The sequence below is a fragment of the Limanda limanda genome, chromosome 1 (assembly GCF_963576545.1).
Source record: "Limanda limanda chromosome 1, fLimLim1.1, whole genome shotgun sequence".
Taxonomy (NCBI): domain Eukaryota; kingdom Metazoa; phylum Chordata; class Actinopteri; order Pleuronectiformes; family Pleuronectidae; genus Limanda; species Limanda limanda.
The window spans coordinates 16,471,763-16,491,295 of record NC_083636.1 but is presented as its reverse complement, the minus strand read 5'-3'; the positions used below and the strand labels follow the sequence as shown (position 1 = coordinate 16,491,295).

At 43.5% G+C, this 19,533-nt stretch overlaps 1 protein-coding gene across 1 annotated transcript in view; it reads right to left on the bottom strand.

Moving 5' to 3' along the window:
- The window catches only part of iqsec3a (IQ motif and Sec7 domain ArfGEF 3a), an 83,065-nt gene that overhangs the window by 9,833 nt on the left and 53,699 nt on the right, over nucleotides 1-19,533 (bottom strand). The window contains exons 5-8 of the mRNA XM_061080188.1: nucleotides 14,812-14,973; nucleotides 11,473-11,595; nucleotides 7,314-7,480; nucleotides 2,752-2,891 (exon numbers count right to left, since the gene is read on the bottom strand). Coding sequence (XP_060936171.1) covers nucleotides 2,752-2,891; nucleotides 7,314-7,480; nucleotides 11,473-11,595; nucleotides 14,812-14,973 — 592 coding nt within the window. The remainder of the gene's footprint in view (nucleotides 1-2,751; nucleotides 2,892-7,313; nucleotides 7,481-11,472; nucleotides 11,596-14,811; nucleotides 14,974-19,533) is intronic.

The following is a 19,533-nucleotide window of genomic DNA, read 5'->3' as shown; positions in this document are numbered from 1 at the left end:
TTACAGGGATGGGGGGGGGCTCATGCCTTCAGAGAGTGATCTAATCATGTTCTTGTCTCATCCGGCTCTTTGACTTCGATTGCTGCAGAAATCCCAACACTGGCTGAAAGGCAGCTGTTAGATCCAAGTACACACGATATGCGTTCTTCACTACTTTCAGATTTTTGTTTTATCCCCCACCCGAGCCTGTGTGCTATTTGCAATGCAGTGAATGCACACAGCCTCTTTCTCTCCGGCTCTACCATCACTCATCACTGCAGGGTTTACAGCCTGCAGCAGCCAGTCAGCCTGCTTTCTCATTACACTAATGTCAGAAACATGTAAAGACATCATTAGCCTGAAATGCCTCCAACTCACGCTGGCAAAAAAAAAACAACAGTCCTTTTACTGACAGGATTAAGAAACAGTTTGACATGAGAGTTTTCCAACGTGTTGCGTTAACTAAACTGCTACAGCTTTAAATTCAAGAAGGGTTGTTATTTGGCTTTAATCACAATATCAAATATTTACGTCAAACCAAACTCCTATTATGGAGAAACTCATTAAGCCAAAATTATCCTGTGTGCAACTCCCGTGTAGCATAATATGTTCATAATCTACAATGCAAGGACTTTGACACCTTCAGGGATGGATTTGTATTTTATTTACTATTTTTCGGTAGAGAGTTCGTATGAGCAGCAATAATCACTTCCTGTCCCAACAATCCATGATTGTTAACTCTACTCCTATGATGACTGATCTATCACCGAGAGAGACACTTGAAGGTTTACGGCTGTGTTTCCACCAAAGTTCCTCAATATCGAGGATGTACAGGAAGCGGCGTGTGACAAACCGATAAACGAGATGTAGAGTTACGACGTTGAGCGGGTTTGTGATGTGTGTTTGTAGAAAGAAGCTAAGTTCTTGAAAATAACGAGATTACATTAGTTAGCTGTTATTATTCTCCAAAATCTCTTCAGTACACATCTTAATGAACATCTCAGCTCACACAGGAAATGAAAGTGTCATGAAGGGACGACAGTGGGTCCTAACTCAACCCTTGTAAACTATGTGTACTTTGAGAAACCCTGAATAGTCTAGGATCAGAGGTCACTAATGGTCGGACTGGATGTTTTGAGGAAATCTTTAAAACCAGCTCTTGAGTGTGGATACAATATAAACGTCTATGTGAGATGAGAGAAAGAAACTTGGCAACTTTTATCTCTATTTCATTAAGGATTGGAACGCCTTGCACCAATAAGATTCAATCAGAATTCCCAGAACTGTTTAAGTATTTAAAACAAAAAAAGAAGCCTTTCAGTGTTGTGAGTGGAGAACACTTTCCCCCCTGATTCAGAGTTATCAGTCAATTATCAAGCTGACTACTTCTGCCTGTGTGTCTGAATCAACTTACAGACCTGCAACGAACTCCGCACATTCTCCTGAAATCCTCCGGAAGCGCTGCGTGTGAGACGCAAACGTCCGAGTCAGCTGCTCTTCGAACAGTTAAGGGGAGTCTTAATGACGGCAGTGGTTAACGATGTATCTTGCAGGAGTAATGACCTGAGGTAATGATCGCGCTGCTGATGAGACATTTAATGGCTAATAAATGTGCTCCGTCAAGGCTACTAAGGCTAGGTGGTAGTGACGAGGCCTTGAATAATGAGTGAGTCACTCTGCACTGTGTGTGAAGTCAAAGTGGTCAACTCTGCCTGTTTATTCAACAAAACTCATTAAATACAGGAAGTGTGATCAGTGTGTGTCTCCTGAGATTGTGCTGTAATAACAACTTTGGTGTGTGATGACGGAACAATGGGCCACTAGAGGTATTACAACTGCTGGTCGAAGCTGTGGCTCATTGATATGAAACAACAGGGCGAAGGCTGTACAGAGTTTTAGATAAAACATTATCAAGGCGTGCCTGAACATAATCATTTTGGTTCCATCTTCAGGACATTAACATGCTTATGGAGAGCAGAGCCTGCTCCTAATGAGGCAAAACTTAATTTCCGGGTCCTGGTTGAGGTAAGGGGGAAAGATTTTGGTTAGGATGTCCACAATGAATGGCAGTTAATGCAAAGTCCTAATAAGCGATGATTTCAAACTTTCACCTCGATCACGATTAATGAACGATCATTCTCACAAACTGACGATCACATTGATTTAGTTATTTATCAATAATGTTAGTGTTTATTGTTAACTTGTAATGTGAGATCAGTGGGTGAGCGAGGAGGAAGGACACCCAACGATTTGTTAATGCAAACTTTGAGTAACGTATTAACTGAATTAAACAACATGAGCAAAATTAGAGGTTATCCATGTCTGTTTTGATACATTTTCAGTTAATTGCCCAGCCCTCGTGTGTGTGTGTGTGTGTGTACTGTTATTCCTGTCTCTTGTATATTTATGAGGATATGTGGAGTCGTCCTTGCTTCTTCAAAAGGCTAATTGGGGGTTTAGACCTGGTTTCACTGCAGGGTTAAAGCTGCTCTAATCCACATTCCTAATATTAACAGAGGATTAAATTATTATGTGAAACCTGAAAGGGATCAGTCGTAGTGACAAAACCAATAGAAAACAAACAGCTCCCTGAGGAGGAAGCGAATCTCAGCCTCACACTCATCAGGCAGCTGTAACCACAACTGTAAATGAATGATAGAGTTGGGTTAACAACTGGTTGTGCTGCCCTCAATGGTCGAAGACGTCCAGTTTAACAGGTTAAAGGGTTATTATTAAGTTGGTTGCTGTTAAGGGCTAATGTTGTGCGCTTACCGTCTTCATGCCCACAATAGACTGCTCCACCTTGGAGACGTAGGTGACGTGGTCTTCATTGGAGCGTAACTCCCTCAGCTGTATTCTCTCGTAGATTCCCACCACCATGTCTCTGGGGATATCCGCTCCATCATCCACACCTGAGATGAGAAAATAGTCCAATTACACACCAGTACTCACACATCGCAGGGTGGCTTCTTTTCATTTTTCCCCGACAGTCTCCCTCCTCTGGCTGAGTTCCTTTTTTAATTTTCTGCCATTCACTGTTGCCATTCAGTAACGACAGAGGGACATTTCCCGTCTGGAACCACGGCGCTGTTCAAGCCCATTTCCTCGCAGGTTGAGCTCCCGGTTATGTCCACACAGCTGTACGCCATGTGGTGTGGTACATTGAGTTTTCAATGGGGCAGGGTGTGTTTGGATAGCGGGGCTCCCTGGGACACTGCGGAGAAATGGGTGCCAATTATGTATGCAGGGGCTGTGAATGTAAGAAAATGGCCTTACATAATACTTCATTACATATGATAGCAGTGTGATATGGGTTTGCCATGTGAGTATTATATAACTGTGAGATCATATTGTGGGCGGCTGTGGCTCAGGAGGTAGAGCGGGTTGTCCACTAACCAATCGGTTGGTGGTTCAATCCCCATCTCCCCCACTCCAACTGCCGAAGGGTCCTCAAGCAAGATACTGTAGCTCTAACTGCTTTGCCGTCAATGTACGACTGATGTACGACAGAAAATGGTTGGATGGGCTTGTGATCTTTTCAAATTTCTTTAACATTGTGAGGTAACAACAAATTTAAGTGAATTAAATTTGGTTTTCATAGGGGACTCTTGGGCTTGTATCACTCCTCCCATTTTCACCTTCGCCAAGGAGTTTTCATTCTGTTTGTTCGTCTATTGGTTGATTTGTTGGCAGGATTATACAAAAACTATTGACTCGGTGGAGGACGTGGCCAGGACCTTTTTTTTTATGACAAATAAACCATTTAGGTTATCAGAGCACTTCCATCTTTCTTTTATATTTCAACCATAAGCACTAGACTAGCATTGTTTGAGCTTGGCGGAGGTATACGCTCGATTGAGTGCTATTCATCACTGCAGAATCTTGTTTTACCCAGATTTTCCATGTAGATATATTCTTCTTTTTCACTGTTCACAAATTTTCACTGTTATGCGGATGACACCCAGTTATATTTGTCAATAAAACCTGATCAAAGTAATCAATTAACTAAACTTCGAGCATGTCTCAAGGACATAAAAACCTGGATGACCCGCAATTTTCTCTTATTAAACTCAGATAAAACAGAGGTTATAATACTCGGCCCTAAACACCTTAGAGATACATTATCTAATGATATAGCTGCGCTAGATGACATTGCCCTTGCTTCCAATGACACAGTCAGGAACTTGGGAGTGATCTTCGATCCTGATTTGTCCTTTAATAGTCACTTAAAAGTAATTTCTAGGACCGCGTTTTTCCACTTGCGTAATATCTCAAAAATCAGACATGTCCTTTCGCAAAAAGATGCAGAAAAACTAGTCCACGCCTTTGTTACATCGAGACTGGACTATTGTAATTCATTATTATCAGGCTCCAGCAGCAAGTCGTTAAAGACTATGCAGCTGGTCCAAAATGCCGCAGCACGTGTCCTGACGAGAACTAAGAAAAGAGAGCACATTTCTCCAGTATTAGCATCGCTACACTGGCTTCCTGTTAAATCTAGAATAGAATTTAAAATTCTCCTCCTCACCTTCAAGGCCCTTAATGATATGGCACCTCTTTACCTTAAAGAGATGTTAGTTCCATATCAACCTACTAGAGCACTCCGATCCCAGAACTCAGGTTTACTTGTTGTCCCTAAAGTCTCTAAAAGTAGAGTAGGAGCCAGAGCTTTTAGCCATCAAGCCCCACTGCTGTGGAATAATCTCTCACTTTCAGTTAGGGAGGCAGACACGCTCTGTTCGTTTAAAAGTAGACTCAAAACCTTCCTTTTTTATAAAGCTTATAGTTAGAGCTAATTTGTGCGATGTTCCAAATTTGATTGAATGGCAAAAACCCCTGATGATGCTAAGACGCACAGGGAATTTATGACACAAGACACACGGAGCTTCTCTTTCCTGCTTCTCCTTCCTTTTCTCCATATTTATCACATCAAGATAATTCTTATCTGATCAGTACATGTTACTAACTTGACCCCTTTTCCCGGAGTTTCTGTGCCTTAGCGCCCGCGGATGCAGGGCCACAGCTGTGGCCGCACCATGGATTATGATTGTGGATCGCGTGTCGGAGGTCGCAATGGTGGATCCAGTTCGGTGGATTCTGTATCGTGCCAGCTGATCGTCGTTGTAATGGAGGATCCTTTGTCGCGTTGGCATCGGATGATGAGGGACCACGACCGAGGCGGCAGCTGATAATGGATTCTAACTGGCGGCGGTGGACAATGACTGTGGATTATAGTGGATCCCATCCTGATGCTGGATCGTGGTCTTGCTGCTGGCCAGAGACTGTGATTGCAGCGGGACTGCCTGACACATAGTATTGAAAAATGTTTAGCCTAATGGATGCTGCTAAAAATCCTGATGATGTTTTCTTACACCTGACATCTATTGCACTTCTGTCCGTCCTGAGAGAGGGATCCCTCACATGTGGCTCTCTCTGAGGTTTCTACATATTTTTACCTGTGAAAAGGGTTTTTAGTAGTTTTTCCTTACTCTTGTTGAGGGTTAAGGACAGAGGATGTCACACAATGTTAAAGCCCCATGAGACGAATTGTTATTTGTGAATGTGGGCTATACAAATAAAACTTGATTGATTGATTGATTGATTCTTTGAAAGGGAGGTGAACTCCTTGTGCAACACTGACACATCTTCCCAAATAGAAATAAAAAAATCATAAATAACACAGTACAGATGTCAGTTTTCAGTGGGCTAGTGCACCAGATAAATTGGAAGCTGGTCTGTGTTATGTTGAACCAGTGTGCAGCAGCTCTGACTCTTCACTTCTGTTTTAATTGAGATAATGAATGCTCTTCGGTTCTTCATTACTATTGGTTTCTGGTGTATAATTGCATTTCACCTCAGCCAATTAGCTGAGTGAACTATTCTTCTGTGGAAGAGACGTGAGAGAGGAGAAACGGAGGGAGAGAACAGACGAGGGACAGCGGCTGAATAAACAGACAGCGCAATATTGTGACGGAGAAAAAACAGATAAGATAACGGATACACAGATAGAGAGAGAGAGAGAAAACAGTGAGCTGAGCAGAAAACAAATGTAAAGTCGGGGAGAGAGCGACATGTTTTAATTCACATGAGATACCGGAATTGATTTTCCAACGTAATTTAATTGCGGGCGGGAAAAGTCTGCATGCATTTATTAAACTTGCTCTGCAGCGACCTCGGTGTTTCCCGGCTGATTTCACAGAGGGAGAGAAAAACCTGTCTCTACCTCGGCGCTCGGTGAACGAGCATCTGTTTGACGAGAACAACAGGCGTCTCCGGTCTGTCGCTGTGACCTGTGATTGTGTAAAGAACAACGGGCGGGGGGGAATGTAATCATTTATCATTTAGATCAGTGCAGGGAGGTTTGCCACCACAGGACATATTCCTCAGGGAACGCTTTACTTCTTAAATTATCCAAAGAAAACCAATTTCATTCAATCAGTCATATAAACAGTGAGCAATTTCTAGTATTGAATGCCATATAGTAAATAAAAAAATTTAAGACCCATCTACGATTATGGGATATTTGTAGGCATTTGGGATATTTTTTAATTTTTGGTCTTCGTTTAAGGGGCCAATGAGTTGACAATCTGTCAATGTAAAAAAAATATTTTCTTATAGGCAATGTTGTTCTGAAAATAGATATCAGGCATTGGCACGTATAAACCCTCTTTAATGTGGCGTATAAAAGCTAAATTAAAAGCATTACAAAATGGCAAAAACACCCCAGGTCTCTTCAGGGTTAATGCATTTAATTGAGTTTTATTTGTCGTATGCAAGTTAACACAAGGTCAATGCTAGAGCGAAAAATGTTGTAAGAGAAGAAAGGGTAACAAGCATTAAGCAGTAAGAGCTTTTCCTGTCGCCGCTCCGTCGTGCACACGATCCATATCGCTCGGTTATTGACCTTCGGTTGTACAACATTTGTCATGATGCATTGTGGGAAACAATGAGTAGTCATTAAACATTCAGACTCTACTACAAAATGTTGAACTCACTATATGATGCGATTAAACCTGAGCTCAACTATCCAACCTGCTTTATTGTGATAGTCTTTGTGCTGTTCTTTACCTGAGATTGGTGTCGGCAGTACTTTTTCATATTTGCTGAGTCGGCTTCCTGTGTGCATGTTGTTAGCATCTACTTACTGAGTGAACTATTTAGCTCAAACATCCCTTCTCAGGTGACAGCACATGCACATACGCTCCTAGAAGACTAACCTTCCAGCTTGAGCTAGTTACAGCCACTAATTTCTGTCACTCTGACTTAATCTTCTTCTACACACACAGACACACACACAGACACACACACAGAGGCAGATTGCAATGCTGTCTTACCTCGCAGGTTGCGTATGAAGTCCTCCAGCAGCATCTTGCGATCGGGCTTGATGTTGGGGCTGTACATGTCGGTGTTGAGCAGAATGATGGCGAAGGCCAGGATGAAGATGGTGTCCGGGTTGTGAAACTGCTGCACCACGTCAGGGTTGCACATGCAGTAGCGCTGGCTGTTGGTTTAAAGGAGGGAAATGACAATACATTTTTTTAAATGTAAGGAACCAAAGGTGTATGAAGAAGAGAAGAACACAGGTGGAAGGTAAAAAAGTTGGAAATGCCAGGGATGAATTGAAGGAGTAATAGATGTGGGTTATGGCCATCGACTGTGTTTATCGATTGAGGCTGCAGCTCTTCTTTGTGTTTTACAAAAATGAAGCCAGTATATCATGGATACACGAGCTGCCATCTTGTGCTGTTGACGTATTTCAGAGCCACTGTCTGGCAGAGATTGTGATGTGGAGCCAAAACATGCTCTTGACCAATCGTGAGGCGGCAGTGGTTGACCATATGACCATAAAGGACATGAGGAAGAAAGTACGAGTTGGTAAATTAGACCGAGTTTACAAGACATCTGCTTTTGCCTTCTCTACCGTCGACATGTTTGTTTTCGTAAGAAACTTTCAACTCCGCACCGCCCTCTAGTGGATTTATTGCTTAACATTCAGGCCGATAAAGGACGCATGGTGACGGTTGCATCGTTTGAGACAGAGCCACTAGGGGGCGATATAGACGATTGGGCTTCACTTGAGAAAAAGCTGTGTTGTCTTGAGTCGTGACGGCAGACGTAAACATGGAGGAATGACAGAAGTAGAGCAAGGGACCGAGTAGTTAGAGGAGATGGTAAGTACAGAGTGAGATGAATTAGGGACACATAAAGGACAGGAAGACTAGGAGAGAAGAGAAGGGGTAACAGATGGAAGACAAGTCGTACATAATTTGTTATTCTCAGCCTCTACAGGCATCCCTCACTGCACAACATGCTCGTAAAATGCCTCAACACAAGCTGAGTGTGAGTGTACACCAAAATAGGAGTTATGGATTTAATCTTGCTTGTGGCTTCATTGGATGCAGTTAGCCGCCCCTCAGCAGCAATGAACCCCTCAGCAGGTGCTGGGCTCAAACACCGTCTCTCTGTATAAACACATTCATCCCAGTGGACCAGGTGCTTACACGGATCGCTGTGAAATACGTGTGGGTGCAACAAAAAAGAGCAAAGGACTATCTTCTGTGATTTACCCCCGCCTACGAATCGTTTTGTTAACGAAATAAAATAATAAAGATCCATCCTTCTGTTGTTTATTTGCTGGCACTACACAAACACTGACAAGGTCCACCGAGTCCTTAGCCATAATTAAACACTCTGCAACATTTATGGGCCAGGGTGCCGGATTTACGCAGGTAGTTACTGCGCTGGAGAGAAGAAATGTGATGTTTGAAATCCCTGATGTGGCTTCTTTTTTTCCTGCAAAAGGACACAACAGAGGATCCGTTTAATCCCTGAAATAACTACATATCAGAGGTGGAGAACGGACATGTGTGTCGTTGTGTGGTTATGGAAGCCGGGAATCGAACAGTTTTGCAGACACATGCATTGGGTGTTTGCATACGTAGTGCCCTGATGGTAGAGAGAGAGAAATTGGTTCCATCTCTGTTAAGTGCACGAATACTTCCTGGTTAGCGGATGGATAAACAACAGTACATCTAGATATAATCATATTTATGTTTATACAGTGTAAAGGGGAATGAGGCGATGTGTGTTTTTGTGGATCCTGTGCGTCGGAGTGTATGATTGTTACTTTAATCAGTCATTTCCACGCAGAACCTTTTTGCAGAACCATTGAGCTGCATGATTGGACTCTAATGTCTGTGGCTGAGTAAAGAAACGTGTATTAATATGCATGCAGTAGGCTGACACCTGTGAGCCTTGCATGACAACGCTTGAGGTTGCGTGTTTATGCTTGTTTCTATAAAGGCCTTTCATTCATTAAAGCTGTTTTCAAACATGGAGTTTTACACATGAGGAATACAGCAGGAGAACGTCGGGACGCGTTCACAACTCCAGTCAAATCATCTTTACCTGTATCTTCCACGTGTATCAGTTGAAATCAAGAACATAGGGGTCATGCATTATTATGGAAACAATGATTTTAATTAAAATGATTGATTTCAATGAGGAGAATAAGATTCATATTCATTGTGTGTTGGTGGCGCGCTCCTCAGACAGTATTTGTTTCAGCATGATAATCACAGGGCTGTGCACAGATGCTTATTCACATCTCAGCGGATTGGAAATCGTGACTCGGCAGCAACCAGTGATTATGTGCTTGTCTTTGAATCATGCAGTGCAGCAACACACAGTGAAAAACCCTTCACGGAAAGACACACACAATAACGAGGGTGAGATGTGGGCTTCTCTCTGAATGGATTTTGACATTTGCGGTCGCGACAACTTTTCACTCAGATGGTGCAACACGACACGAATTCCTGCATGTTGCATGAAAACCGTGATATATGGCGCAAACGGGAAAATGTATGCGAGTGCAGGATGAGTAAATACGAGGATCCTGTTACTACGCTGTGATTCAGAGATGAAAACACACGCCGCATGTATCCGCAGCATCGGGACTCTGGCTCATATTTGCTCATTCATTAGCACACTGACGCAGCAGATACCGAGGCTGCTGGCTGCTTTTCACTTTTCCACCCCTCACTCTCGTTCGCTGCTGCTTCAAATCCCCTTCACTTGCTTCAGAGATGCGTGCGTGCGTGTGTGTGCATGTGTGTGCGTGTGTGCGTGTGTGTGTTTGGAGTCATATCAAAGCCCAGGAGCAGAGGAGGCAGCAGCGGTTATGCAATGCCAGTTATTTATAAACCCTCCTCGCTCGTCCCCCCCCTTCCCACCTTCCTTCCTTCTTCCCTTTCCCAGTTCATGGACCTTCCCCTCCCTCACCCTTTCTTCCAACTAATACCACACATGGACGCAGGTTGATATCCAAACAGTACCAGTGCCAAACCTTTCTGCCCACTGACTCCGATAACGGCACCATTTGTTTCCCTCCTCGTCGGGGCACCTCCACATCTGTGACAGGTGGTTGTTGCGACGACACGGAAAAAAACAGGCGCCGTTACCACGCGGTGCCACAGATGCACTTTGTCTCCCTGTCACAAAACTGGCTGCCAGAAATTACACGGCGGTTTCTGCTTTTCACACGAGGGCTTTTTTGTCGACATCTAATTGTAGCCGAGCAGAGGGGGAAAGGAGAGTGTGTGTTTGGCAGCGCGTCTCAACCCCTCACATCAGAACTGTTACAGAGATTCATGCATATTCATGGGAGTCCATGCTTTCTCCATTACTCCTGAGAAATGTGTAGTGCATCTCATTCTGCGTGCATGGCTGACTGTCGTTATTTTTTATTTAATTTTGTCATACAAGCATGTTTTCCTGCCTGTAAAAATGTATTATTCGCTCACATCCTTATCTCTAGAAACCTGATTTTGTGCAGCACTGCAGGAGAAGTGTGTCCCAGAAGTGATTATCTGAGTGGCAGTTTTTTATTTCACCATTTAACACCCACTGAATATCAACACAGCCAGCTTTACTTTACCACAGGATCTAAATGAGACCAGCAGGCCAAATTAGGGTTATTCTGATGATAAATACTCCTACGAGCTATTTTATTCTCCTTCTTCTATTTTCTCTGCACATGAATGTTTCTGAACATTAGTACATGTTTGCGGACATGGATTTTTGTGTTGCTTGGTGTTAAATTGCGATTTGTTCAGGTAAAATGGTTGTTATGGGCGTTTAGCCAAGCTTCTTAGCACTAGCCACGTGTTTCGGTTACATATGCATCTCCCATGCATGTGAAAATAGACACGAGATCTGTTTCTGACACAAACAAACAGTGAGTCAATTCACTAAGCTTTTCTTCATTGAGTCATTGAAAATGTTCTGGGCTCCTCCCATCTATAAGCTTAGTGAAAAAATGGCCTGTTTTGGAACTGGAAAAACTCTGTAATCTTTCCCCTAAACGTTAAAGACTGATTACAACAAGAAAGAAAACCAAACTTAGTTTTTTAAATTCGATAGCGTCTGCAGCCGATCTGCTCTCTGTACAGTACCAGTGAGAATACATGTCAGATAAACTGCTTTTCCAATTACCTGAAGGCCTCGATAAGACGTTCCACCTTCTGGGCTTCTCCCTGGACACGAATGTGGGCCTGAAACTTCCTCAGCGCTTCGTCCAGCTCCATCCCCGAGAAGTCCATCTCATCCACAACACAGCTGTGGAGAACACAGAGGAGGAAGAGAGAGAGAGTAGTTGAATTTAAAACCGTCATATAGTACAGCCTTATAGTCACTGTATATGTATCAAGATGATATAAGTCGCTTTATTGTGGTGGGATGTGTCAAAACTGTGGATAAACTGTCAAGATCTATTCTCATCTGTATCTTACTGAGGTACTCTGCTGGCTGCAGGTATTAGCCACGCACGGACACCAGGGATAAGACCGGGCCTGGGCTATCTTCTCTGAGCCACAGCTGCCGAGACTCGCACACATCCAGGTGCCAACCTACACACATGCGATCCCTCTGGGCTTAGGATCCCCCTGTTACCTGACAAGTCCGACTTAATTACTTTAATTAAAAAAAGGCGAAAATACCCCGGACGGTGAGTTCGGGGGGGATAAACGTGGCCAATCTGGAGGTGAAATTAGCTTTTGAAGTGAAAGGTGACTTTGGAAACAAGTTGGGAGTTTTTTGGTTTCATTTAAGTTTCTTTCGCTTTCATGTGCGATTTGCTCTAGAGAGCGGAATAAAAAAAAAGTGGAATAATAATCAAAGTGACATTTTTACACTCGTCCGGCTTTCAAGTGGAACTCCAAACAATCTATACCACTACTACTACTGCTACTACTGCTACCTTTACTTATACTACAGTAATATTTTACTTCAGCTTCTTCTGCCAAGCAAAGCCTTCCTATTGTATTTTTGTAACTATAGTACTACTACAGCCCTTCTGCTTTATCTGAGTGGGGTACATGCAAGTGGACACACAGGTCTGCACACTTATCCTTATTTAGACTTTGCATTGACGTCCATTCATGGTGGACAGCCTAAACAAAACCTTAACTACATTGCAATATTATCGCTAAGCTTAACCAGGACCTCAGACATTACGTTTTGTCTCATTAACAGGACCAATCTTTGGTCCCCATTAGGTCTACTGGTCCTGACATGGTCAATGTTCATCCTGGAAAAGGTCCTTAAGAGGTAATAAAAACGAGTACACACACTCGCACAGTAAATTAAGATGGATTTACTGTGAACAAAGCGAGTTAATGAGTTGAGTACTTGACTGTGACACATGCTGCTCCAGCAGAAAGATAGCTGAGTCCACAGTACCGTCTGACGCATCACGTCCCAGCACAGACCACAGCAAAGCAGCTCAGAATAAGAATACCACCCTGCACAAGCATTGTACCAATATCACAAGAAATACTTCTACATCTCCTGCTGATATGTCCATTACAGCAACTCAGTACCATTAAAAATGGTTAGACTACTCGCATTTACTGCAGTTACTGCCTCCTGATTTTTTTTTTAGCTACACTACTACTACCACAGGAATGTTTGTGACTTTGAGAAGCCTCATCATGCTTTTGGAATTGACGGCGCTGGCGTTGTCGGGGGTGTAGGGCTGTCGTGCCTCTCTGATCGCCCTCCTCATGATTCCGTGGCCCTCTTCTCCTCTCCTCTCTCCTTTCTTCCCTGGCTGTCACTCCTCGTTCATGCAGCGTCAGACGAGATGCTCTCCAGCCGAGTTACATCAGCTCCCTCTTTCCCTTCTCGTCTCTTCCACACACGTATGTTATCACACGTAGACTTTGCCGATCTGTGATGTCTGAAAGAAGGTTTTTGATTGTATGTTTGCAAAGACGTGATAAAGTGAATTATCAGTCCAGATGGAACCATATTTTACGCAGCCGCTGAGAAGATGACAGATTGAAAACAGATTTCGTTTTCCCTGCTCAACAAGTTTGCTGTATTATCAGTAAATGAGTCCTCAGGGTGCTGCATCTCTCTGAGCCCAAATCCATAACCACTATTTGGCTTAATAGACTTGAGACGTTTTAACTATTGTTGTTTATGCGTGAAGAAATGTGATGAGAACGAGGTGCCATTAGCTCAATAAGGAAAGGAGGAAGATTCATGGATACAGAGACTGACACACACACACACACACACACACACACACACACACACACACACACACACACACACACACACACACACACACACACACACACACACACACACACACACTTAGGCCCAGTAATTCACCTGTGAGTGACTTTCACATTAGACTCCAAACCCCTCACCCACTCTCATGTGACTATCCAAAGCGCTTCCACAGACACTTTACACACTCCCAACATGCCCCTCTTCAACATCACTTCTGCGCTGAGTGCTGCGGCGTGACAAGCTCTTTAGAAAATAAAGAAAACATACATTTATCCAAATCTGTGCTGTGAATTAGAGTTTGAAGCCTTAAAAGCATAATAGTGTTAATACTCATGGCCGTGTCTGTTTAAGCAGATATGGATATGAGATGAGGCACTGAACTTGGTGGAGTGCTGTGTTGTGTTTCATGTGACCTTGCAAAGGCTGAAAGTGTGTTCTTGGTTTGATAACGTCAAGAGAGGATACAAGAAAGATGTGCTGGGTTTCCTCCGGTTGATATGCAAATGTTGAAGTAAGTGGTGAATAGGAGGGACGTAATAGAATAAAAAAGACAATTACTGAGATAAAGGAAGGAGGGTTTTACAAAAGAAGGAAATAAGAGTAGAAAGAAAGAGACAGTGTGTGTGTCTGTGTGTGTGTGTGGAGCGGACCTCTGCAGTTTCAAAGCAAATAAAACGCAATCAGTGTAATGACCTTGAAAGAAAAACACAGGGTGAAGTGAATCGTGTGTGTGTGTGTGTGTGTGTGTGTGTGTGTGTGAGTGTGTGTGTGTGTGTGTGTGTGTGTGTGTGTGTGTGTGTGTGTGTGTGTGTGAGAGTGTAAACACATTGTTTGATGACTAACACTACAAGGTGGCATCTGTCCTTGTTCTCTCAGCCCCCTGGGTTCATCCGCTTTTATTTCTGTCACTTTATTTTTATCCTGTTGTTATATATATATGTTTTATGTGTGTCATGCTTCTTTCAGAATATTTTTTTAGTTGCTAAAAGTTTGAAAGCATTAATAATATGAATGACTTCTAGGAATATTATAAATAACTTGTTAAATGTATAATATACTACAATATATATTATATACAATATTCTATATCATAAATTTGTTGTATCCATGTATATAAAGTTGTGTATTTTCTCTGAGATAAATCCAGCTGTCAGATCCAGTCCCTTACTCCTGATCTCCCAGAAAATAGAGGGATCACTGAGGAGAATCGGCAGAGAAACGGCTCCAGGAGAAAACGGGTGGTGCTGTACTCACTCTAGAACGTCTCTGTTGAAGGGCTTCTTGCTGTTGCCGAGGAACTCCCCGATCATCTGCCGACTCAGGCCCTTCCTCTGCAGCAGGAAGTGCGCCACACCGATGGGCGTGTCGGGGATGAAGCCTCGTGAGATGAGGAACTGAAGGCCTTTGTCAGGGTTTCTGAGACAAACGAGAAAAGACAGAGTGCAATGAACGAAAGGAAGTGTTTTCTGTGGCCTAGCCGGTGGTATTGTGACAGTGACAGTTGATTTGCCCTATTTATGGTACTGTGGCGATAAGGAACCTGCACAGTGTAGTTTGGAGTCTACTAAACACCCTAAAAGACACAGCAGTACCTTATTCGTATTCCCTCCCATGCTGAATTTCAACATTCACTAACGACTACAAAACAGCTCGACACGATGTTAAATTCAGAGCATACACCCTGAATCGTAATGGCTGATTGGGGCCGCGGCTCTGAGTCCCTGCCGCTGCGCGCAGACTGAGCTCAGGCCTCCAGTCGCGTCGTTCGACCGACACAGGGCGAAGATTAGCTTGAGGCGAACTTTGAAACGGTGATGGATTACCTATGCCAAGTCTCTCTGGTTGATTTTGACCAGTGCACCAGAATTAATAGAAACCAGCGGCAGCCCTGAGGACTGTACAAGCTTTAATTTTATTTTGAAAAAATATGTGAGAAGAAAATTACATTCCCCCTCTTTAAGTTTAATTAACAGTTTGTGATTGTACTGTGATCATACTTGATGCTGTAATGTAAAATGGACGACATAATAGTTCCACAACAGTGAAGCCAAACCGTCTTGATCCCCCCCTGGTGGCTGGCTGCAGTCACGTCGTGAACGCAGCCTCCTCCATGTTAAAAAATGAGACGTATCACTTTTGCCAAGGAAATCGTGTCTTCATTACAGTTTATCTGTTTGTTTGGCATTCAGCAATATGATGCAAAAACGTCTGAAGCCAATCTCCTGAATTTGGTGGAATTGTTGGATATGGGCCAAGAAAGAGCTCATTAACTTTTGGAGCAGATTCGATTTAAAAGGTAGATCCAGGATGTTTTTTTTTTACATTGCGACGACTGATATCTTTACACTGTGGTGCAGCTTAATTGAATTGAAGTGGACAGTTGGGCCTTCATGGAGGTGCGCGCTCTGCTGAGTGCCGTTAGGAATGTGATTAGCAGTGCATCTACACTCTCTGCAACCGAGCTGAGAGCAGAAGAAGCTCCTTCAACAAGATAAAGCCATTAGTAGGATCCTTTATGTACACTGAGTCCTACAACCTCTTTGTGGGAGCAACAGGGTTTATTTTCAGGCTCGTGCTTTCAGAAAACCGCTTCCATGAATCATTGTTTTCAAAAAGCATCTCGCTTCCCATCAGTAGACTCGCTGTAGTTGGTTATGTTTGGATAAAGGAGAAATATCGTAACTATTTATAACCCTATTAGACACGGTGTGTGGTTGCTCTGGGGAGGACACTGCTGTCCCTCTCCTGTCTATACACAAACCACAACATTTATGTAACAGAGCTAAGTGTGTGTGTGGTTGTGGAACCACAGCTAATGGGTTTAGTAAAGCGAGGGGTGGGACAAAGAGGAGGGGAGGATAAAGGCAAGATAGAATGGGGGGGCGCTGGACGAGGACCAGACGGAACAGATGTGCAGGAAGGGGAGTGTGAGGACGGAGGGCGAGGACGATGAGCACAGGCTCGACTGCCTGGCAGCATCTGTTGTGACGGCCTGGACGCTCTCCCAGCTTCTCGCTCGCCCTCTCAGCCCAAGGTGCTGTCTCGCCAAGCGATGTTGGCAGATATCGCTCATTCGGTGTTTGCCCAAAAACAGATGGCGGCTATTATTTGTAATTAGAAGTGGACCGAGGAGTGAAAGTGGAAATGGAAAAGGGAGGGGAATGATGCAGGAGATATAGGATAGACAGGTTTAGATGCTTAGTGCAGGACACATCTGTCCTTATCAGACAATCATATGTAATAAAGCATTGGTGGTTATTTGACATCTATTTCAGTGGCAGCGGACAGATGTGCAATGTCCGTGCCTTAGAGCTGTGTTTTATGGCTCTTACAGGAGCCTCACAGTCGGCACTGCGTGTTGCCTATATCTCCAGATGCACACGTTTCTGTTTACATAGCTAACCAGTGAAAGATTGATGGGCGGTTAGCGGCCCCTGTGTGTTTCTTCTGAGAGGAAACACGATTGTGTGGTGTAGCTGTGGACGCTTCAAAACCCCGAATCATTACACTGATGTGAAGTCGCTGTTGCAAAGCGCTTCTCTTGTCCATCAACTACGCTCAGTTCTGCTGAGAAAGCAACTGAGAGGAGAATTTAATGATCTGGCCCCTTCTTTTAGGTTTTTACTTTAGAGCAGTGGTTCCCCAACCTTTGTTTTCAGAAATATGTCCAGAGCTCAACATTAATTTATTTCTTCTCCTCCCAGTTGCAATACATAGCATTCGGATGTTACACCTTACTCTCTCAAGTTTATTAATAAAGCACATTTTAAACTACCAAAGTGCAGTCCAATGAAAGATGACAGAAACCAGTCAGTTTGGTCCATGTCCCATTGGCTAACATGGAGGAGACTGGGTTATTGCTCATCTTTTTATTTTCAGTCTGTGGTTCATATACCATAATAAATGCATCATCTCACCATCTGTATTCTGTAACTAACAAACACAGATGTGGATAAAAAAAAGGCTGTGAGACTAGGAATGCTTCCTCTGTTTGCCATCTGGCTTTCAGAGTTTGTAATTATGGACTGGGTCATTTAGCACCGAGAGCAGAATGTGAATACAGAGAAGGTGTGTGTGTGTGTGTGTGTGTGTGTGTGTGTGTGTGTGTGTGTGTGCACAAACAAGCACACACTCGTATGAGTTCTTTAAAGAGCGCTCTCCTCCTGACGTCAGGTTGTCCTTCTCGAGGAGCTCAGCGGGCTTTGTTGATCCACTCTGTTAATTGGCCTCCCTTGACACACAGTGTGTACTCCGATTTCTCAGTGTGAAGACTTATATCATCACCTATGCATCTCTTATGCCACATTCTCTTTCATTCAAAAAAGCTCTGATCCTGCTTCGTTTCCACGCATGTTCGGGGAACTCCATGAGTTGTTCTGATGTTTACTCCGTGCATTCACTCAGATAGAAATCCAAGGAAGGGAGTGAGAATAAGGGAATATGTAAAAAAAAAAAAAAGGAAAGAGTCTACTCGGGTTCCCTGTTGAAAGTTCATACCTAGAAACACTCCATCCTAACATATGTGTCCCAATTTGGCCGTCGAGACTGTGCAGACCATGTAGGCCTCCTCGTCACCAGCGTGTGGCGTAGCTGCGACGCCCTTATTAATGTGATATTTAAACATCGGACGTTTTGGTCTCGTTGCTTTAAAGGCTGTTTTGTTACCGAAGGAATCCTGGGGTTGGTTGGCGAGAGGAGGAGCCACCCATCGAAGCCTCGGGACCAATTTGTTCGGCTGCATTTGAATGAGCCTTCGAAATGGGTCGGCTTAGTCGCAACGCTGTGACACAAAGGGTTCTCAACTTCAGCCTCCAAAGGAAGCAGCCCCTGAATCGAGATGCAGCTATTGTCATTCCAGACACACTCCAGGTGGAAACTCTATCAACCTCTGACCCCTCACACCCGTCCTTTCTCTGTCTCTTTCAGTTCCTCTCCCTTGCTTTTGCACTCACTGTTCTACTTTTCCTTTCTTGCACACACACACACACACACACACACACACACACACACACACACACACACACACACACACACACACACACACACACACACACACACACACACACACACACACACATTTCTAACTTTTCCTGTCTTTATTCTACTTTCTCCTCTTCCTCTCTCATTCCTGGTGCACAGACCACCTGCTGCACAACACAGTCACACACACTGTAATACCTGAGAGAGAGAGAGAGAGAGAGAGAGAGAGAGAGAGAGAGAGAGAGAGAGAGAGAGCTCTTTTATCTGCATGATCAAGCAATAGCCAAGTTTTAGCCCAAAGCAAACAGCCCTGTTTAAGATGCAAAGGATACAACAGCGCAGGTATTAGAGGGAGGATATGAACTGGTGGAACTAATAAGCCTCAAGCTCCATAGCCCACTCTCTCTCTCTCTCTCTCTTTTTTTCTATCTCTCTCTATCTCTCTCTCAGTCTTTTTTTTTCCTGCTCTCCCTTAGTCATTCTATCTCTCCCTTCCCTTGTAGCCAATTTAATAAAAGTCAGCTTATCTTTCAAGGTGTTTGATCAGGGGAATGAGAAGAGGGGATTGCAAATAGACAGGAAAGGCAATTAAACCTGTCAAAAAAAAAATGTCACTTAAAAGTAACGGACCCTCATCATCAGACGTCGAGCTCTCATCAAACAGTCATTATGAATGTGTAAAGTCTTCACTTCCTCTCGAGACATATCAAGGAAAACTGCAGTGTTTTAAATGCAATGTGAACAAACAGATAAACGTTAGATCTGCTGTAAAGACTGACACCATAGACAGTAGCGATTGGAGGACGGCGTCTCGACCAATCACAAGTCAGTCTTATCTGTCAGTCCTGATGGTTCACCCCCATTTTATGGCATCAAATATCTTTCTAAAACCAAAGTTTTATGAAAAATTTAATACATTTTTAGGGGGGGTTTATATTTTGGTCCATGTCCCAGCTATTAACATGGGGGAGGCGTGATTTAAGACCTATGCTGCAG